Source organism: Ambystoma mexicanum, chromosome 5p (genome assembly GCF_040938575.1).
Source record: "Ambystoma mexicanum isolate Mex_15411 chromosome 5p, UKY_AmexF1_1, whole genome shotgun sequence".
In the NCBI taxonomy this organism is placed as follows: domain Eukaryota; kingdom Metazoa; phylum Chordata; class Amphibia; order Caudata; family Ambystomatidae; genus Ambystoma; species Ambystoma mexicanum.
In genome coordinates, this window is record NC_090930.1 from 119,322,200 (window position 1) to 119,345,782 (window position 23,583).

Here is a 23,583-nt window from a genome sequence, read left to right on the forward strand (position 1 = left end):
ATCCACCTCTTTTCCTATCGCTACTGATACCCTTTGGTGGGCACACCTGATCAAAGAGAAACAGCCCGGGACCCGAGAAGAGATCTAAAAAAAATCAGTACACTAAATGCCTCATTTCTCTCAGGAGGATAGATCAGGGGCAACATGCTCACCTTGGAAACAAGACGACGCGGAGCAACACAGGTTCGATCCCCGGGTCCGCGCTTAGAAACCTCTGGGTAACCTATCATATCAATGAACAGGTGGCAACTGGCAAAAAGGATGCCACCATCAGTGCCTGACAGCCATAAGCCCAGAAATGTAACAGTGTGTGTGCGTCCGTAGGGTGGGTTTGCAGGTCTGGAAACCAAAATGATTTTAGTTTAGGGAGAAATACTTAGAAATGCATCCATCTAATTTTGCCCCCCTGAGGCTGCTACTCAGCGCAAAGGGACACACCCACAAAAGCAACATGGCAAATCAAACGTTTTAGGAGACTTTCCTGCCCCAAGGAAGCAATGAGTTCAGCAGTAGGCATCACTGAGGGATGATTCTGCCAAATGACACTCCTCTGCATCGGCACAAGGGTTAATTTCAAGTTCAGATTTGTCAAAATGCACCAAATATGAAGCTACGTTTGGAATGCCGGATGGTTTCCCTGCAAAAGGACCACCAGGGAAGTGTCTTGTATTGCCTGGCCTTCCATCTGTGCTGGAGAGCCTGTAGCTGTGATGTCAGTGTGAGTGCTGGAATGCATGCATAGTACGGAAGATTCTCTCCAAGAGGGCGGCGGGGACCGCGGGTCTTCTCCTTACCCCTGTACCTGTAATCCTATGACTAATCCTATGATGCAGCAGCACAGGACCCGGTCCTGGATTCTTGGTCTGGAGACGAAAGACCTGGACACTGGATGGGACTTGCAGCAACAGTTGTCTTAGTCATAGGATTGAATAAAAGGAACTTGCTTCTACCCTCGTGAGTTATAGACTGTCTATTACTACACACCTGTAATCAAAACCTAAATGTTACTTGGACCTCTTCAGTGGGGTGTGTGCATGACCCGGACATGCAAAAATATCACTCAAATATCTACCCAAGCTTAATTGTGTGTCCAAAGGATGCACAAGATTTGATACATTATTTAGGATCCTGAGGGCTGTTTATGTATTGCGGTTTATAAACAGACTTTCGAAACCCCTCTTGCATAGCCACACATCTTCTACTGGCCACATGTCTGGTAGCTATTTCCACAGTGTGTGTGGGGGTGGGGAGGGGTGGGGACTGGGGTGGATGGTGGGTTCGGTCATGCGCCTCCAAGCAGTGTGCTTGCATTGCAGGAAGACTACACATTCTCCTCAGGGAGCAGGAGTGCGGCTGAAGAGAGCGCCTGCTTATTTTATGTTTTTAGACACTTTCATTTACCTGGTTTTCCTTTTTCTGGTTTAAGAAACATGAGGGCCATTGAATTTCAAGTCATGCAAATGAAGGTTTTCTGATGAAACAGTAAGTTTGGCACAATAATGATTTCATTGCTCGTTCCTCCGCCAGAGATTGGGCCGTTGTGAAGGCGCTCGGCAGCTTCTAATATGGACCGTACATATATGGACTACCCTCCACATATGAGGCATGAGTTGGCACTGGACGATAGTGCTGCGGCATTTGAAGGTGCATGTGGTATGTAATGGCGCCATCTGGAGAGTTGGGGGGCTGCATAACATGCAGTGACTCTACCATGCATATGAGGCACTCACTGGCATTAGACAGCTATACTGGGGCATGTCATATTTAATGTGGCATTTAAATGGTAGCACCTTTATATGTCTGGATTTACCTTACATATTATGATTCTGCTTTGGTTGTGAGGCCAAAACAGAATAGCCATAACCTGGCATGTGAGGCTGCAATTACCAGTCACACCATGCCACTTCCTACAAAGCCACCATCATCACATAGCAGGTGGCGTTAATTCATGTGATGACCTTGGTTGAATGAACCATGTCACTTCTACTATTCCTATTACATCATCCAAAAATTCTTCTTTCCCTCTCTTGAGCCATTCGTGCTATGGCTTACAAGAGAAAGCATGGCCTTCTGCAACGACGCGCAGACTTGAGCGCTCATATTGTATGGTTCTGGTTTAACGCTCTTCTAAGATTGTGAAGTGCTCAAGTGCTTCTCGGAACTAGGTCTGTATTCAATGAATACCCTAATAATAATAATAATAATAATAATAATAATAATAACGCCAAGAAATGTGTTGGGTTCTCCAGAACTGCTGCTTTAATCCAACCTTAATCCATCTACAAGATGTAATTACTAGTTTTCTCACCGTGCCATATGAACTAACCACGGCGGGCCACAGGGCAGCCCTGCCATTAACCCCCTGCCACACCAGTTTGGGGGAGTCTTTGAAGGGCTCCCCCGAGCTGTCACAGCGAGAGAAGGCAGGGCAGGCACCCTATTGAAATTGAATGTGCTCCGCTGTCGGGAGTGGATCGCATTGAATAAGAATAGAGTGCCTGCCTTGCCTATTGAAAAATGTGGCGCACCCTGTGCTGCATACAGCATGACCAGGGGCGCACGGGGGGAGGGGTGCCACATTTTTGTTTTGCTGCCCGGGCACTGCAGCTTCTAAGGCCGGCCCTGGAACAAACGATAAACAAAACATGGCTGAATAATTGGGAAAGAAAGTTTATGAGATTAATTAGAAAATATGTAGAAAGCTATGAACACACATTAAGAAGCAGGGAACTCACCTTGGGTCTGTTGATTGCACTTCGCAATATTAGCGCCCGAGCCACAGGAAGTGTGAGGCTGCTCTCTAGCACAGCCGTGGTTGGATTGCGATTCACAACTTGCCAAAGTTGCTTTAGGGCCCAACAACTTTGGTGAAATCAGAAATGCTGAAAAGAAAATTCAAGATATTCTCACATTTCCTAATAAATGTACGAAATACAAAGATATGAAACTGAGCGCGCCCTGTCATGGGGAGAAGAATGTGTCTCAATACATGACATATATAGATGACAAGCCCTTCAGGATAGCGGAATAACGAGCGTTTACTGGAGAAAGAAAACTGAAAATGAGCGGTTCTGAATTGTGTCAGTATTTACCATCAGTTTACAAAGTGTGTGTCCTCTATGAAACATGAAGAGTGTCACTCGATCAGGACAGGAGGTCGCTCAATCTAGCCTGCCGGGTGGTTTTCGCTCTGTATAAAGCAGAGCAGGGTAAGCAAAACCCAATAGTACACTTTAAGAAAGACACAATGGGCCTCATTATACATTTCCCGGTCCAGAAACAAGGGTGCCGGTAAGCTCACTACCAAGTCTGCCTGCCGGGACGGCTCTGCCCGACAGGTCTGACCCTGCCGGGTGTAGCGGTCATGATAGGCAGACTTTTCATGGGAGCACCAGCATCGTTAACAATGGTGCTGGAGCTCTGTAGAATGATACATGACATTACAAAACTCCTATGTGGAGTAGTACATGACATTACATTACTTTCAATGGAGGCAGTGAAATGAATGCAAAGACTGCAAACGGCAATCTGCTGAGCACATTTAAAATATTCTATATTATAGTGAATCTGGCATCTGTGTACTTTGATTTGAATAAGCTAGCCCAGATTAATCAACTAATTATTCCCTATTAAATAACATTTCCCCAGGATTAATTAATGTACCCTTTAACATTGCAGTGCAAATGTCTCAGATGGCATATTCTGTGTGTTCGTTCAGTAGAAGTATACGTGCGTGCAAAATGAAAGGGCTGTCTTTTCCATTCAGAAGGGCATTGTGTGTTGCGGGAAGCAAAACGGATACATGTAGGCCCTCATTGGGTGTCGGGAGAGAGAAATGCCATGATTCTAGAAGGGAGGGGAGATGGGGTGACAAAAGACGTCAAGAAAGAGGCACAGTTGGTAAAGATTGACACATCTATGGTATAAATCTAGCTAGAAGACGGGGTGGGGTCAGTCATCATTTTGCGAAGAGAACAGATCAAGTCTGAAGCTGGGCTGTGCTTGTGGGCATAGACAGGCTGTGCACGAGAAAGCAAGATACCAGGCAGCAGTCCAAAAGAGGTCGGGTGAGGTCACCACCTTCTAACTGGGCTGCCAAAAGCTGTGAAATTTGCAACATTCTGCTTGCAGATAAAATGATCCAGAGAGGGGATCTTTCAGCACAGAAATTCTACACATTAGATGTGAGTATGGTGGAATTTTGAGGAGCGTGCTGATAATGGTGTTTTGCATTTCTCGTCAGTTAGGCAGTCAGGATTAAATAGTTATTCTTAACAGCCTTTCTGTTTTTCTCACGCAATATATCTTTTCTCTTAGACAAGTACACTCTGTAACCGTATCGATTTTCAAGGTTTTGGTAAGAAAAAAACAAATGTGTTCATTGTGAACAAAAAATGGCATGTATCCATTGTAACTAGTTTTAAACATGTTCATTGCAAAACCAATTTTACATTATAATGCATACATAAAAATTGCAAAAACTGAATTAGTGGGATCCCATCCTTTGCGTCTATGTGAATTATTTTAAAAGAGGGGCAATAATAAGAAAGTGTCATAGTACACCCAAAAGCGGTAAAATATTTACCTCATGTGGTAAAGTGGGAGGCAAAGGTTGGAGAATCAGCTAGCAAGCTATGATGCATGTGTGTGTGTGTCTCAGCTGTGCATGCTGACAGCTAAGCAGATCTGTTAAAGTCGGTAGGCTGGTTTCGTAAATAAGTCACCAGCAAAACAGCTGATGCTGCTCTGTTCCTATAAGTGTGAGGTCCATTAGTTTACACTTACAGTCAACCCTAAACAGAATATAAATATAAGGGAGGGGAGACTTGTCTCATCATACAGGGCATTATCATAAATATGATCACCACTATTATACTACAACACTAAAATACTGTCATTTTACTACAAGTCTAAATACCACCCAAATGATGTAATAACCCTCAGACAAAACCCCTAACAGTTCCCTTGTCCCCACTGCCATAGAGTCCTATAGGACTCTATGGTAATGGGGGAACTACATTTTACCAGCGCCTGACATCCCGGCTGCTGGACTTGGAATAGCACGGTGGCACCGGAAAGTCAGACGCCGGTAAATTATCACTGCCTGTAGCCCCACCAGACACGGAATGAGGCCCAATGTATTTCAAGGTAGGTAAACCCTATTAGTGAGCGTTTACACTCATTCAGTTAAGAATACTAAAACAGTACCGACCTGTATCACTTTTTACAATGGGGAACACGTTTACACTCATTCAGTTAAGAATACCAAAACAGTACCAGCCTGTATCACTTTTTACAATGGAGAACACTATTCAAAGTAAGTAAAGCATCTTATATACTTGTACATGTGACTGCTTAAATAGTAGTGGCTCGCACTCACAATTGTTACAGGAAAATGACAGTAGTGACATTTCCATTGTTACAGCATTAACTGGTAAGTAAGTACTTGTATACAAGTTACAATTTCCTGACAGAATCCTTATCGTTAGAGTCTTTCCCTAGTCTATAGCATGAGTTTTCTCAGAGGCAGAAGAGGGACCCTGGTGGTCTAGGACCCAGTTTTATGCAAGTCAGGTTAGGGTTCAGTTGCAGGAAAGTCAGTGTTCCAAAGGATATCTTCTTTAGCAAGTAGGTATTAGCTTCAGAGTTAGTTAAAAGTATTCAGGGACGTCAGAGAAGGCTACCTTTATTACTTTACAGCTGTAGTCCTGGGCAAGTGGTATGGGCAAACTCCCAACCACAAGAATCACCCCTGCTGCCTCACAGGAATCACACAAGACTTACGTTAAGTATTACCCAAGCCAGTACAGTACCATGGGAGAAACTAAGAGCTTCAGAGTGGATGCCTGCAGGATGCAGCAGCACAGGACCCAGTCCTTAGATTCTTGGTCTGGAGATGAAAGAACTGGACACTGGATGGGAACTTTCACCAGCAATCGTCAGAGGACGCTTCCAGCAAAGGTTTCTTCATGGATTCTCGCGGCTCTGTGGATTCTACAAGTTTTTACAGCAGCCAGATGAAGACCGAATATCACCAGCTGGATTGTCGTCACTCTCTCGGTCCAGCACTCTGGGGAGGGGACTTCAGGGATTCAAATCGTGTCTCTTGGAGATCCAGCAGGAATCCGCCAAAATGTCAGCGAGGTTCGGACTTTGGACGTCTGTGCATTGTACTCAAGCTCGAGGTCCCAGGGTATTGGTGGTTTGCAGCCCAGTAAGGTCACAGCACGTCGTAAGGTCTGGGGGCTTTTCCACACAAGCACATTTGATAAAATGGATCAAAATAGAATAATTTCAAGCACATTTGTACCAAGGATTTTAAAGGTAGTAAAATACTGACATAAAACAGGTGTGCAGAGTGAGGGAAACATATTTGAGGCTTTCCAACAAATCACTATCTTAAAAGGGGTGTGAGGGATGATGACAACGTGAAGGAAGGGGGTGAAATGGCTGGGAGAGATGGTAGGATGGGCAGAAAACCAGGCTACCCACACAAAAGAGACTCATGGTGGAGAGACCCGCTGGGAAATCTCTAGAGCTCCCTTTAGGCCAGTCCAATGCTGGATAACACTCCATATCTTAGCATAGAAACACTGACAAAGACAAGAAAAACAATGAACAGTTGCATTATGGGAGCTGTGGCTCTAACAATTCAAAGACCTAGCATAGAGGCTCTGACAAAGCCAAGAGAGCGAAGAGAATGTTAAACTGTTGGAGTTGTGGCTCTACCACTCATAAGATGCAGCAGAGAGACACTGGAAAAGCCAAGGGAACTAAAGAAGAATAGCAGTGTGAGAGTTGTGGCTGTCAGATTCCTAATGCCTAGCACAAAGAACCAAGAGATCCAAGGAGTAGCATAGGAGCAACAGTACAGAGCGGAGGCTTAGTCATCCGGGTACTCCAGAATACACAGCAGTGTTGCAGACAAGGGAGAAGAAAGCTCCAAAGGAAGGGGTATGCTGAAAACAGTGACTCTAAGGTCGATAGCGAAATAAATACATTACAAAGTGTGGTGGTCTTGGCATGGACCGGGGCGCTTCTAGAGCTACTGACTGGCACAGCTGTGTGGCACTAAGAGAAAAGAGAGAATGCTTCTGACAGTCCTGAAAGCAGTGAAGATGGTGGAGTCTGGGCCCAACCTAGTACAGACACTTACTGTGTGTCAAGGGAATTATAATGTTCTTGGTAAGTGTTAAACAAGGTCTGACATGATCACTTGAAAAATATAACAAGACATTAACACATCTTACATCCAGATCCCATATATTTTCAAATATGGTGTTTTAAGAAATGGGCTAGTCTATCATTTTAAATTTACCTTAACCTAATACCAGACCCAATGCCCATCACCTTTCAGACATTCTGTTTTGAAAGCAGCACAAAAATTAAATATGACCTTACTGCACCCCCAAGACCGACCATAGCTCATTATACTAACTTGCTCACAGTACCCAAAGTCAAGAGAGCCCGAGCAGGAGGTGCCAGCTTCCCATGCCTAGCAGCCATACAATGGAATGCCCTGCCACCATCCTTACGAGCTGAAAGCTCCCACCTAGCATTCTGCAAAGCAGTGAAAACATTGATCTTTAGCTGAATTCCATCCTCTTCCTCAGACAAGTAATATACCTGCATGACAAAACTGTATTCTATTATGTGTAATTGATTATGTACAATATTGCCTTTTTTATATGTAACTAAGCGCCTTACAAGCAACAGCGCTGCGATGTCCAAGGGCTGCCTGTGCGCTATACAAATCAAAATAATATATATATATATGATCCCCCATTATCCACTTCATATGCTTGATAATTACTTCTTCCTAAATGTAGGAGTTTGCACATTCGGTAACACCATCATTTTGCAGACTGTAAAAAACACCTTTGCTCGTTGTGTCATTTATCTCGTTTGTTTTCAACTGAATCATCCCTTGTTTGCACCAATGTAACATTTTGGGAGGTGAAATATTAATTATGTTCTTACCATGTTGGCACCGGTTATGGAAGAATCGCCTGCAGTACACCGAGAGTATCACCAGTGCCAGGGCAATCATTGCTAGCGCAATGCTGCCCCCGATCAGCAGAGCAGTCACATCCTGCGGAGGTGGCGCTGAACCTTCCAGTTTAATTGGTACTGCCTTGTAGTTGCCTATTAATAAATAAAAGAAAGTTACAACAGCTTCAATACAAGTAATGCAAACTTAATACAAGTCCTGCCGAGTTCCGGCTGTCCTCTGCCACAATCAGGCATAAATACGTGCAGTGAAGTGGAAGTCGAGAAAGCTATCCACGCCATCACAGTCTGCTATTTTCACCAGCAACACTTGCAGTGCATAAATATTTTATGGTATTCAGATTTATTTCTGTAATTCCACCATTAATGACCAATTATGTTTGTGGCAGATTATTTCAAAATCAGTTCAGGTTTATGGCCCCACCACACAGGCTGCCACTATATCGCTGGTGAAAGGAAATATGTTCGTAAGAAGCCTGACCAATGTCCCATCCTTACCTCTCCTCTACTTCTGCATTGGTACTGTAACCTAGCTCATGGCTATCTTGTAATACCCCTCCACCCCCAAATCTGGCTATTGTACTGTGATAATTATTTCTAATGTCCACCTGATATTTTCTCTCTGCCAATGTTTAGCCCTATAACCTCAGCAGTGATACGCCTCTCCCGAGCTAGGTTTGTGGTATAAAAATATATGTCCAGTTAGGTTATGTTGATTTATACTGTGCACTGCTACCACCCAAGGGTGGTCTCCAGGCGCTCACGTGGCTCTGCAAGAGAAGAGGGTGTGGTGTGTAACTGAGGATAGGATGACATGATAGGTTCAGAACCAGGAGAAACTGGTGTCTGTGTGTGTTTTCTTGTGTGGGGGAGTTGGTATGAGAGGCCCCGCTTGTTGTAACTATAAGGTAGGAATCAGTGCCTCAGATGTGTGCCAGTGTCTGTGTAGGGTGTGTGGGTCATAAGAGGGTAGTGTGGGGGTTCCAGTCTTGTGCACTGGTTAGTTGTATCGATAAGGGGGTCGAGAGTTGTGGATGACTCTTAGGTGTTTGATTGAATTGTGTTGGTGTGCATTTGTGTAGTGCTGATGAATTTATGGACTAGGTGCAAGGGTATGTTCCTTCTAAGGGTACTTCCCGGAGTCTCAGAGTTGTAAATAAAGCAATAGCAATTTAACTGCAATGTATAACTGGCGTCTATGTGCCTTGTTACGGAAATGTTTGCTGTCTTCAAGCAATAATACCACACTAGCTACAGTTGCCAGCTATTTACTTAAAACCTCTGAAATCTTTCCGAAACAATGGTTAAATAACATCTTTGCTGTTATGCTGCACGCTGATATTTCTCTTGAGACCCTCCTATTTAATCCAGACCGGGCTAAAAAAAAAATGTATCTGATGGATTGGATTGATACGAGGGATAGATGTCTGCAATATAAGGATTTTGATGCCGCAGTATTCAGTCCTAAACGCTATAGAGAAATGGCTTCATATTTAAATCTAGCTCCATCAGCTGCCTCAAGATATGCCATATTGCGCTTCCGATTTAATATCTGGCCTACCCGTGAGATTAAAGCCAGAAGGAAACTGATACCTTTTGATGATAGATGGTGTCATTTTTGTAAAGATAATAGTGTTGTTGAGACACTGCAACATGTAATTATTGATTGTCCGGCACTTATAAATTTAAGGAGGACTCATTTCGCAAAACATCTTGCGTACTTTGCACAGATGGACCCTCAACATCGTTGGATAGCATTGGCTGCCACTAAATCCATGAGTATTAGTTTAGCCACCATTAATTTTTTGGAAGCTTTGAAAATGGAATGAATGGCATTTTATCGATCTGCACAGATGCGCTTTAAATCAATTTAAATTAACTTTGAAAGTGTTCTCCAAGTGTTTGTAGATTGTATTCTTGTGATTTTTTGTGATGAGTTTTTTATGGAGATTTGTTGGTGTAAAAATTGAAAACCGAAAATTGTAATTGTATATGTAAAAATCGCTTTTTTTTATTCATTGTTAATTGAATGATTGATAAAATTGTAATGATTGAAAAAAGTTGATTAAACTCAACTATATTCAATAAAAAATAAAAAAAATATAGCAATAGTTGATGTCTTTGTGGGATTGCAATATTCACACACCCTCAACTAATGAACAACTTCATGCAATGCACGTTTGGAATTAAAACAACAAAACTGCATCATCTGATCATGCCGTGGCCTTGAATTGGAGGTCAACATTTATTAATTAAATCAGCGAGAAGGGCTTTAAAGCTAATGAGCCCGCCCACTTTCTACACTGTCACTGTTATGGAGGATTTTACACAGGCCTCCAGTGAGTGCTGTCAAGAGACCAATCCTTAATGGGAGGACAGGGTGGCCACCCCGTTAGACCAAAACTCTCTCAGGGGGTAATAAAGCAGAGCAGTCCGGCTTCACATAGTAGGGGTGGGATGGAAGTGCAGTTAGTCCCATACACATATATATTATATATATATATATATATATATATATATATATATATATATATATATATATATAAAACGTGAAAATGTGTGGGTTTGTGGCTTTGCAAATATTCCCTATACAATGCCACACCGTTTCACCATCTGCACCAGATTTTGCACAGTCACCTGTTAGGGCCCTCCACACATTACTGTCTACGTGACATCTGGACACCCCACCTCTTTACCCGGATTTCAGCAAAAGTGCATATTTGGATTTGGGTTTGTGAGTTGGTGGCTTTGCGTATGTTCCCCATACAGTACCACACCGTTTCACCAATCTGCAACAAATAATGCACAGTCACCTGTTAGGACCCACCGGACATCCCTGGCTACATGACATTTGGGCACCCTGCCCCTTTCCCCAGATTTCAGTAACAGTGAAAATGTGTGGGTTGGTTGGTTTGTGGCTTTGCGTATGTTCCCTATACAATTCCACACCATTTCACCAATCTGCACCAAATGTTTGTAAAGGCACCTGTTAGGACCTCCGGACATTACTGGCTACATGCAATTTGGACACTGCACCCATTTCCCTGATTTCAACAAAAGTCAAAATTGGTTTGTATATATAAATGTAGACTCAACCTCAATCCAAGAGACCCAAGGAAGCAAACACATATAGAGCATGGAATACTTAAAGGGGGTAAGAGGACTTTAATACCTTAACACCTTGTCCTCTTACCTCCTTCCCTCCCAAAGTGTTTTCTTCGCTGGGGCACAATTGTGGAAGAATATTAGATCTCACAGTCACTGTCGTTGACAAATATATGTTCTCACTGGAGACCTTCTGGGTGATTGTTGTCCAGCAACACACACCGTACAATCGGCATCTCAAGGCAAGCCCCCTCCCAAAGCCAACGTGATATCATATCAAATATGTTACACCCCAGAAAGTAGCGCACAACTCCTCTTGGCCCAGTGGGGGACCATAACCAAAACTGCACCTAATCTTTATTTCTAGCCAAAACAAAACCTGTAGAAACTAGGTGGAGTCCTGAAGTATGGTCATGTGTAGCGTGGGCTATTAGGTGGTACTTTAGTGTCGTCTATAAGTCGAAATGACTGCATTAGAGTAGAGATAGGGGAAGGGCCTTACCTCCAAACTATGCACGTGAAGTGCCTGCCAGTGTTTTTCCAAAGCAGTCTTCTTAGAGTTTATGATTTAGTTGTAATTGTAAGCGCGCCACTTGTGTAACAAACATTTCTTAACCAGGTCTGCCTTCAGCCAATCGATTTATAAGCATTATGTGTGTGTCTCATTGAAGTCCTGTTAACAAGCATTGGCAAAACCAACCGTTTTGGCCTGTGCCAGGCACTGCTATGAGATGCCCAGGCACTTGCACAATGTTGCACCTGCCACCATCAAAGCCAGGTAGTACCACTTTGGCAGTGTCGGGCAAGTGCATTTCGTATGCATACACAAAAGCCGAAACTGTTGGCATTGCCAATGCTTGTCTTTCTTGTGCGATTCCTTTGTTCTTCTGTGGAGTCACCCCACCATAGAGCCGAACTCAAAGGTGGAAAAGAATAAACTGGTGAGCTTTAAACCAAGGGACATCATGGGAGCGCCACCGCAATCCTGGGACTGCTCACACGATGCTTAAACGTTGAGAAACAAGTCCAACGAACCACTAGATGGCGGTATAGGGTTACATGTCTTTGGGCCTCATTACGACCCAGGCGGTAAGGGGTTAACGGCAGCGTTAACAGCGCCGACCCTTACCGCCTGAGTACGAGGTCCCTTAGCGCCATGGCGCTTTTAACACCTGCTTTTAGCAGGTGTTAAAATCCATGGCGCTAAGGGACCATGGAGTTAATTACGCCACCGTAATTTACGGTGGCGTAATTAACGCCTTCCCCACTCCCATTATACCCTATGGGGCAAAAATGGGAATGGGGAAGGGTAAATGGGGATTGGGTACTTACCGCCCCGCCGAGGTCGGAATGGGGCGGTAAGTCCGCCAACCACCATGGCGTAAACGTAGTTTACGCCATGGTGGTAAAGTCACGGCCCAGGCGGTAACTTACCGCCTGGGTCGTAATGAGGCCCTTTATATCGAAATATTACATAAAGATTATATATCGAAACTTTTATAACGAAAAATGATAACCAACCCCAACCATTTCCAAAAAATATTTAACCCTTTACCCCACCCCTAAATGCATTCACTATAAAAACCTTTGATATAAAATATTCGATATATGTTCTTTTAACTATATTATTTTTGATAACACTGCATACCGTGGCATAAATATGTAAGATGAATCTGAAAATGAAGAGCAGCAGTGCACACATTTCTTATGGCTACTAAGAAATAGAAGCATCTCAGGCGGTTATGCCATTCACCTAGTGAAGACCTGGATCAATCAAGGGAGAAGGAATAATATTGGAAAAAATAACAAAAAATAATAATCATAATTAATAGCAGCGTGGTTATTCTTAAGCCTGGTTTAGTGCACTGCTTATTAGTCTTGCCTATTCCTAAATGAGCCCATTTCTAGCAGCTGCAAGTGGAAAGAAGCATGCCCCAGCAGATTTCTAAATAAACACCTGCACACATATTTCTGCAAGATGTGCATTAACCCACTATACTACAATACACACCAGGTGTATCTGAGGGTAAACCCCAATCAGCTATCCGCTTCCCTCCCCTATTCCTGCCAGCTCCCCCTTCATCAAATGTAGAGGATAAAGAAAGGTTGGCCCAGCTCATGTTGGATGATAAAGGGATGTAGGGGTTCACTGGACAAGCAATGGCTGCAGATCTGAATGTACTTAATGTCTCCCTCTCACATGTAAAGAAAAGCAAACGTACACTGTGTCTCGGCCGGAGGCGTTAGCGGGGTACACGGGATACACTCCTGCTCCTTCAGTCCGCCAATCCGAGTCTTACTGTAGAATCTAGAAAACACATGCATTATCAGAATTAGGTAAGAGAGAGTATGGGGGACACATTACACAACAAGGCACCTACATTGCCAGGACAACGGCTTCTGCGACACTTTCCTGGACTAAATGCCCTCTAATATACATGACAGCCCTTGTGCATGTACACTGAGGCATCGGAGCAGATACGCCAGGCCCATCCGCTCTGCTACTTGCCTCCCTCAAGCATACTCAGGGCTTTAAGTGGGCCAGGGCTAGCCGAAGCAGAAGTCACTAAAGTCCCCTACTAGCCCCAGCCGAAGATGGTGCTAGAGTCCAATGCCTTTTTTATATAAAGCCTTGTTCAGGCCTCTTCATCCTAAGAGGTTGCACCGGCCCTCGGTAGGCATGCCTTTAAATAGGAGAGGCAGCAATCAACGAAGGGTCTGCACCGCCACTAGGAGATGCAGCAATCATACGGGGTTATCGCTGCATCTCTTAGTTAAAAGGGAGGCCTGGCGAGGGTTGGCGCCACCATTACAGAAGAAAATGTGTGCTGCCGACTCCCACCAGGCATCCCTTTAGCTAAGAGTAACTTGTGGTGAAAGGACACCGATTCCTGCATCTCTTGGATAAAGGGATGCCTGGCGGGGGTCGATGAGACTTTTAATGGAGAGGTTGCAGCCGGTTTGTGTGCATGTATTCAGATGTAGGTGACATCCCTGCTGCATATTTGCAAACACACATCCATATGACAGATTAAGAAGGCATCACAAGAAGTGCAGATTACATGGGCTACATGATGATGTCAACCTACTTGCATAACTAATTCAATGTGCCAGACTGTCACTGTTTGGCAAGTCTGCAGGGACTACTTGCATGTTGCAAACATTTGACTTCTGAAGAGTTCCTTCCCTTCCAATGTGCAATGAGGCAGCGCAAGAGGAACGCTGGGTCCATCCTCTATGTCCACTAGCACCCTCCTCCCCCAATGCAATCCCAAATACCAAAGAATGTTCCCAAAATACACACCAAAAAAACAGCAATTAGTTAATGCAGGGTCTGTGGCTCTGTCGACTAATGCATCTATTATCGGTATCTGTGTTTGACCTCTTTGTCACAGGTTCAAACCCTGACAGGTCCCCTCAGCCCTTCATCCTTCTGAAGTCGATAAAATGAACACTATTAAGTTGGGTAACAAGAAAAATCTGTTATCTGTCAATAGTGCCATGATGCCCCTCTGGGAGAGACCATGTGCTCTATAAAACCCTGTCATATCATGTAATTCATGACAAAAATAAACGTGTTATTTATCTGTGACAAAAAAGGGAAACTAATCAGGCAAACTTTTTTTTTTCAAAAATGTTCACAAAGGTTTGGAAAGTGCCGGCTTTTATTCTATGAACATATTATGTATTGATGTCTATTTTCATATACATATATTCAATTATTTATTTGGCTCAGCATGACTGTTTTATATTGCTGATGTGTACGGTTTTGTAAACCGAATCACAATAAAATGTAAAAAAAAAAACGAATTAGCATGTTACGGCCCAGAAATCTAAATCGCCCCAGATTTTGCAAGTCATTTCACAGTTTTTGGGGGAACAGAATAAAGATTGCCTAGCCCTCGTCGCCATCCCAGAACCTCCACTTAAGGGTATCCCGTGCCGCCTTCAATGCTACCTTCGGGGTCCTCTACATGTCTTATGTTGTTGTAAGAACTTCACCTGCTCTGTATTAAGCATCCTTTTCCGTCCACAGAAGCCAAACAGCCCGTCTTAAAGCTTGGACAGCGCGCGCCCTCTAGTGGTGCTTAATATAGCTCCCGCGTCACATCCTTATCAATCCAGCGAGATTTACCATGGCAAGACAGGAAAACTAAAAAGGGGTGCTCTCCATGAATGCAGCGCAATACAGGGAAGGCACCTTCAGAATGGAAAAAGCTTAACAACCTAATGTGTAACAAGCATTGACAATGACAACAGTTTCAGCGTTTGTGTAGGCATGGGAAAGGCACTGCCAGGCACCGCCGTAGTGGTATTAACTACAGATTGTTAGTAGCAGGTGCAAAATGGTGAGAGTACCTGGACACTAACAGCAGTGCATGGCAAAAGCTTCGAACGTATTCACACGCCAAAAATGTTGTCTTTGCCAATGCCTGTTTTAAACAGGACTACTTCAGTGGCATTGCCAATGCTTGTTTATAACAGAGAGAAGGACGGGGCTTTACTGAGAACGAACGTGGGACAAATACCCTGTTCTATTGAATTTCTTCCACCCAGGGGCGTCTAAAACTAACGGTTTAGCTCACTGCACCCTTCACAGAGGAGAAATGATTAGCCCCACCCACACGGGCAGTCCAGCACCAAAATGCCAGACAATTCTCCTCTGAACAAGAGTTCCATCAACAACCCAGACACGTGTTTCTGGGGATTTGTAGGCATCGAGTACAGGGGTTGTCAACAAGGGGAACTGCCCCCTTCTGTAACCTGATGGGCAGGAAGCACACTTTGCCCCCACAGAGATGTTACAACTTTCAGCTGCCGACTACTTCCTAAATTAGACTGCCTGCATTGTCAGTGCTGCAGGAGATAAGCCATGTACATGAACGGCACTGTTAAATGCAGCGTCTTTCCGCAATGCCAGGAATCCGCCTGCAGTTCTGAATTCTTTAGAATTGTGTGGCATTCCACAAAGCAGGGAGCTGCATGGAGGCAGAGCAGGTTAGGCGACTGTTGCTGCAATAATATATGCTGAGAGAAACCTATATATCCTTTAGGTTTTTTCAGATTCCTGGGAGAAACCTATAAATCCTTTAAGATTTTTCAGATTCCTTCGGTAAAATGTGCTGTAAGATGCACTGTTTCCACCTGGGAAGGGGCCGAGCTCAGTTGCTTGTTCAAATTCACCTGGGGTCAGGGGATGAATTTTTACCCCTGTAGTGAAAATCAAAAGTAGGCACCCATGTCTGGGGATGCTTGTGGTCCTGTGCAGAACAGATGTAGTCTCGGGAGGATAGCTCAGAGGCAACTTGCTCGCCTTCGAAGTAAGGCGACACGGAGCAACACATGTTCAATCGCTGGGTCCGCGCTTAGAAACTGCGGGGTATTAAGCGCGTTATGAATAACCTGTCATATATCTAGCACTTCAGCCTGTCCCCCCTTTTTTGGGGTTGGACCAAGCCTGATTTGCATATGGTGTTTGCTATTTGGTAATGGCACGGCAGGCTGAAAACAAAGATTGATGGTTGCCTATAGCTATTGCCGGCGGTTGCGATGAATCCATAACCTTTCAGTCATCAACCTTCAGTTTTACCAGACAGAATTACAAAGGAACAGATTTTGAATTCAGACGGGCAAAATCACCTCCCCCCCCCCAGCACCACAGCCCGCATGAAATTCATTGTCATGAACTTGTCTTCAAATAAGAGAAACGTTATTAAAATACAGCGCCTGAATGTTACGTATCTCGGAATGTGTCTGAGTCGATGCTCCAGAGAATTCAAATGTGTGACCTGCAGGTTATACACAGATCTTTGCAGCATTAGCATTATCTTGCTGAGTTATGTTGCTCCGAATGGAATCCATGACCAGAGAAGGATGCAATGCATTTCTCTGCAACAGGGGAAATTATCTTGCAGTGCAGATGTATATTGCTGTGATTGGAATCCAGGACCAGAGAAGGATGCAGTGCATTTCTTTGCAGCAAGGGCAACATCTTGCTGAGGTGCGTTGCTGTGATTGGAATCCAGGACCAGAGGATAATGCAATGTAGATCTCTGCAGCAGGGGCATTATCTTTCTGAGGTACGTTGCCGGGATTGAATTCCAGGACCAGAGACGGTTGCAATCCAGATATCTGCAGCAGGAGCATTATCTTGCTCAGGTGCGTTGCTCTGATTGCAATCTAGGGCCAGAGAAGAATGCAATGCCTTGCTCTGCAGCAATGGCATTATCTTGCTGAGGAATGTTGTTGTGATTGGAATCCCGGACCAGAGCAGGACGCAGTACATTTATCTGCTGCCGAGGCCAGGGGTGGACTGGTGTATAGAGAACTCTGGAGATTTCCTGGTCGGCCTCTGCACTATGAGCCTCTTTTGTGGGGCAACCTATTTATTTTCTCATAAAGGGTTGGGTGTGCTGAAAATGTGTAATATGGGGCCACTTTGAACATTATTTACAGGTCCTCTTTTGGTTCCCAGTCCACCCCTGCCCTAACTCCACTCTCTTTACCCTAACACACCCACCCTACCTCCAGTCTCCATCCCCATCCTACGTCCACTCTCTACCCCCACCCACCTTATCCCCACTCTCTACCCCCACCCACCCTATCCCCACTCACTCTTTCCCCAACTACCCACCTTACCACTATTCTCTCTCTACCCCCACCCACCCTACCTCCACTCTCTCTATCAAATCCACCCACCCCTGCTCGCTCAACCTCCGCTCACCCTACCCCCACTCTATCTACCCCCTCCTACCCATCCTACCTCCACTCTCTATCCACACCCTACCTCGACTCTCTACCCCCACCAACCTTAGCCCCACTCTCTACCCCCACCCACCATATCACCACTTGCTCTTTCCACAACTGCCCACCCTACCAATATTCTCTCTCTACCCCTAACTCTCTCTACACCCACCAACCCTACCCCCACTCTCTCCAACTGCACCCACCCTACCGTCAACTCTCTCTACCACACCCACTCATCCTGCACCCACTCTCTACACTCACCCACCCACCCTACCCCTGCGCTAACCCCACCTACCTACCCTGCCCCCACCCATCCTACCCCCAATCACCCACCCTACCCCCACTCAATCATACTCCCACTACCCCCACTCTCTCTAGCCCCTCCCACCCACCATACCTCCACTCTCTCTACCCTAACCCACCCTAACTCTATCTTTACCCCACTCACCCACCCTAACACACACACCCACTCTCGCTTTCCCCAACCACCCACCCTACCCCTAATCACCCACCCTACCCCCTCTCTCTATCCTACCCACCTCAACACCCTCACTACCCCCACCAATCCACCCTATCCCACTCACTATTTCCCCAACCCCCCACCCTACCCCCACTCTCTACCACCACCCACACTACCCCATTCTCTCTACTCCTACCTTCTCTCTACTCCTACCCAACCTACCCTCCCTCTCTCTACCGCAACCATGCATCCTACCACCACTCTCTCTGCTAACCACCCGCCCTGCCGCCACAACTCTGCCCCCTCTGACCGTACCAACACTCTCAACCTCCCCACCCACCCTGCCCCCACTCTCTCCACCACATGCATCCACCTCTCTCGACTCCCACCCACTCACCCTAGCCCCACTCTCTCTACACCCACCCAACTCCCTCTACACTACAACTCACCCACCCACCAACACTCTCTACCCCCCTCCTCATTCCTCTAATACTCTTCTTTTATCTCTTACCCTCTCACTCTCAACTTTCCTCACTCATATTTCGTCGTGCTCATTATTGATGGCGCCAGGCTCTCTAAATCGTTTCCTCCCTTGCTCTATTCTCCTTCCTTCTCATTCTCTTGCACACCCGCGCCCCTAATCACATCCTCCTTTGAAACTTGCACTCTCCTCTTTTCTCCCTATTGCCAATAAATGCAAAGAACTGCAGTAAACGCCAATGCTTGTTTTATTATGAATCGGGAACACGTTATATTCTTTTGATAACTGCTAAAGATAATTATTGAGCATACCACTAGATGGCAGCATACTGCAATGCCTGCGAGTCAGCACCAGTGGATGCCGTTTAATGTGGATGGCCGAGACATGGTTCCTCTCCATTTGAGGTTTTTTTTAGTGTTTTTATGGCATGTATCAATTACTTTGCAAAATATTATTTCTTGAAAAATGACTTCCAAAAAGTACTTTAAAAAAAGTGATTCTTCGCTTTAACATCGATTTTGTGTTTCAGAAATATTGGTTTGAAAAATACCTAAAAATACTTTCAATGTAGCAATCACTACAACCGAACATACTATGAGATAGTTCGCCTACTTAAAATGGGAGCATTTGTCTTTGCTGTTTTCTCATTATTCAACTAATTCTTGAGCCCATTCAATTTCAATTGATCTTAAAAAAAGCCTGAAACTTTTGTTAGCAAAGGATAATTCTAGAGCCCTCCTACTGAAACAACATAAAGCAAAACATGTATCATTGATATTAATGTAAATGCAGCGAAAAGTATCGATTGAAAAAGTGCATTAAATATTGCAGCAATTTCCATTTTCTGTTTGGGCTGCAGGTGTCAGAGTCACCTATAATCCATAACTATTACATTAGAGTAGCGAAAGGGAGAAATGGCAGGTGAGGAGGGATATAAAACTTGAATGTGTTGCTTGGTTATTTGTCCACCCACTGACTGCCCATGGCCATGCTGTTCCCGCCAAGTTGCAGTCCCTTCCTACCCTAAACTCTTCATGGGAACTCTTTCAGCTCGCTTTAATCAAGCGTTGCCATCAAACTTTGCACTCAAAGTGCCTGCCAGTGTTTTTTCAAAACAGTCTTCTCAGAGTAAATGACTTAATTGGATGTGTAGATCCGCTACTGTTGTAATAATAATATCTTGACCAGCTCTGCCTTTAGCCACTCGATTTATAAGCACTATTCATGTTCTTCCCTGATGTCCTACAAAAAACAAGCATTGGCAAAGCCAACAGTTTTGGCTTGTGTAGAAGTATTAGGCATTTTTCAGGCAATGCTATTAGATGCCCATATATTCGCACCATTTTGCACCTGCTACAATCAACGGCCCGTTAATATCATTACGGCTGTGCTTGGCATGCCAACACAAAAGCCCAAACTCTCGGCATTGGCAATGCTTGTTTTTCTATTTCCTTGGAGGTGCAGGAATGGGTGGTTCAAACCGGCATCCATTTTCATGAAAACAAAATCGTTGTTCTGGATTTTCCACTTAAAGTTCCTCTTTGTAATGCAGACCCCTCGTTCCTCCAGAAATGATCATTTCTTTGACAGGAATTTGCGTGTGGCGGGGTTACGAGTAAAGCTTTGTAATACACCACCTGCTTCTCTGGCAAGCTTCTGGTGATCTGGATGCGGGCAATCGGTTACATCTCATGGTGCCAAAGACTGGTACAGATGCTGGATGTTGATAAACGTTTGTTGCCGGTAAGATAGCTCAGCAGGTTGACTGCTTACTGCAGAGATCTTTGTATGATGTGCAGGTTGCAATCCTGACAAGGTCTACTCAGTCTTTTATCCTTTCAAGGACGATAAAATGAGCACCAATTTCAATTGGGTAATAATAAATTAATATAAAAAAATGTTGTCTCTGAAGAGCTTTGGATAAGAGTGCTATATAAATATCAAATAATTATCATATTGCTTGTCTGAGCGCCTATGCAGTCCAGTGTTGATATTAATGAGCATGTACAACCGAAGAAATTATGTAGTGTTTGGGTGGCATTCATTTTTTTGTCCAGGAGACTCAGCTGAAATTGTGCATTTTTCGTCAAGTTTTTATAAGGGTCACTGTGAAGCTTTTAGTCCAGTATATGGGCGAGCACGGACAGCCAACCTTGGATGGAGAGCTGGGAAGGGGAATGTTTTTGTTTCAGTTGGTTGATCTTTGGGAAGTTGACCAGCGGACGTCATCTTGCTTAGCTGTGATCTTTATAATGATAATGATGTGTTATTAATATAGCGCCTTTATCCAAAGCGCTTTACAGGGCACATATTTACATACAATATCACCCAACTGAAATTGGTACTCATTTATCGACCTCGGAAGGATGAAAGGCTGAATTGGCCTTGCCGGGATTCGAACCTGCGACCTGCAGATCACGCTCAGATTGCAGCAGCAAGCGCTCAACCCACTGAGCTATCTTACCAGCATTTAGGCAAAGTTGGGTGTAATATCGTTGCGTGGTTTAGACCTATCCACCCCAGGACACCATGCAGCCGTCGCCCTTTTCTCTCTGTGACGAGCTTCATGGAAAGGATGAGTACCACATGGAGAATGCCCGGCCTGTTGCCATTCAGTTTTGTATGGTAGTGAGTCTATCTTGTCATCCACTCTTCTGGGGGCAAAATAGAGGTCAAAAGGCCAGGCACGAATACTTTAGTATAGCAAATCTTCCTATAATATCTTTGACTTTTAATTGCACGTGTTTCATCAATAAATGGTACATTTTATGCATCTACGAGGACCTATAATATTTGACAGTCTCTCTGTGGTGTTAACTTAACCTCTACAACAAACCCCTGCTCTCCCAGTAATGTGCCTTACTGCTCAGACTGCCCTACCGAGAGTTTGCTTAGAGCCAAGCTTACATTTCCCTTGAGGATGCAAAAGGTTGGCCTCTCAGAAACCCCACACCAGTGTTGATTTTGAAAATCCCATTTAAGAGAAGATCCAAGCAGAAGGCTCAGTATTGATGTTTATGTGACTTGTCCTCACCCAAGCAAAGGCAATGGATGGTCCTGTGTCCAGCGTTTACACTAGACCATGCACATTATCAAATATCAGGTTTCACTTTTGTTTTCAATACCTGACTAAAATTTACATAAACAGAATTCTTTTTAAGGGTCAAGTACGTATCTCATGCACATATCAAGTACACTCAGTTTCTCTGGTTTATGGTAATTTCATCTAATGCCATTGCATCGAAATGTTTCCATCTAAAGAATTTCCACCAAATGCATTCTTTTTTTCTTTTCTTTTTCTTGGGGGGTTCCCCCCAAAACACCTGCTTTTTACACTTTAAAATGCACCTGAACAAAAATGAACCTTTTACCCCCCAGAAACATGCATTAGATGGAGATGTTTTAGATGGAAAAATTTCGATGGAATGGCATTAGATGCAATGGGTGTCCAGTCAAAGGATCGAACACAAAAGGTTTGAATTATTTTTTTTTATTACATTTTTTTGGGTTTCCGTTTAGGTTAATAAAAAGTGTTTTTTACCACAAAAACAGGGTTTGGGGGACCCCCCCAAAAAAATGTAAAAAAAATAATGTTTCAAACCTTTTGTTTTCGGTACTTTTGACTCGAGCCTTTTGTCATTCGATCCTTTTGATTCGATACTTTGACCTATAACCCATGCAATGGTATTAGATTAAATGACCAGATACAATTTCTCCCAAACAGACCATTCCCTATTTCACTCTTTCCGTTGGCATTGGGGGAATGTAAAATGGAATGTGAAATTGAAAATAACTTTCCATCTGGCTAGCTTCATATATTCAGGAACACCTCCTTTTTGGTCTTCCTAGTTGACGAGGACAACACCAAACTTTGTATCTATTATAGTTATTTGTTTCATTATGCCCAGACCTCTTCATGCCCCTGATAGTCCCACTCATTACAATAATTTCTGCATAATATAGAACCCTTTCCTAGGAAGAGGCCTTACCCAAGTAAGCAATCCCCGCAGTCCGCATCGGCACGTGGCGTGCAATTTGACTTCTGGCTCCGGTTAATCAGGTCACACGAGAGGCATGGAATACAGCGGTGGTGGCCCCAGTTCTTCTTATACCTGCGGCTACCGCAGGCCACACACTTGGCATCCCCTCCTTCACCGTAACCACACTCCTAAATAGAAACGAAGAAGCCAAAACCAATATCAAAAAGTGTATTTTGTTAAGAACATTTCGGAAAGGGATGGGCAACCGGCTTTCTCCTGACCCTTGAAAGGTATTTCCAAGTCAAAATAACTCAGTTTGCTTTGCTTGGACACCTAATTCTACAAAGTGGAATAAGCCAGCCCGTAAGGCAAATCTCTGCCTCTCTCGAATAGGCGAAGTCTGTTCATGTTTTTCCTTCCATTCAACTAATTGGCACAACCATTTCACCATCTAACATCTCTGTTGCACCCTCCTGAAACTTATGGGCCCTGCAGATCAGCTCCAATCCTGAAGGTCTGCATTGTGGGGTTTGATCACAGCCCAAACAAATATAACTGAAAGGCCCACTGGAAGAACGACCTGCCAGCGTCAGAAACCTCCACGCTGAAAATGGGCCGAGTAATGCAGACTGCGTGTGTTTCTGCAAGTAAATCGGAAATGCTATGTGAATGGCCAAGGAATGGAAATCAAAAGGCATATCTTTCACTACAAAGGGAAAGGTCGCACTGAAGAAGCAGCCTTTAAGTCGCATTTCGAAAAAGAAAATCAAAGGCACCTTTTACATGAAAAGCAGGGTTTT

General features: G+C 44.2%; 1 protein-coding gene across 1 annotated transcript in view; it reads right to left on the reverse strand.

Annotated features, from left to right (window-relative positions):
- EDA2R (ectodysplasin A2 receptor) overlaps positions 1 to 23,583 on the reverse strand; it is a 251,736-nt gene that overhangs the window by 108,691 nt on the left and 119,462 nt on the right. Inside the window, exons 4-7 of the mRNA XM_069612516.1 lie at positions 22,793 to 22,971; positions 13,338 to 13,423; positions 7,981 to 8,145; positions 2,736 to 2,882 (exon numbers count right to left, since the gene is read on the reverse strand). Of these exons, the coding sequence (XP_069468617.1) occupies positions 2,736 to 2,882; positions 7,981 to 8,145; positions 13,338 to 13,423; positions 22,793 to 22,971 (577 nt within the window). The remainder of the gene's footprint in view (positions 1 to 2,735; positions 2,883 to 7,980; positions 8,146 to 13,337; positions 13,424 to 22,792; positions 22,972 to 23,583) is intronic.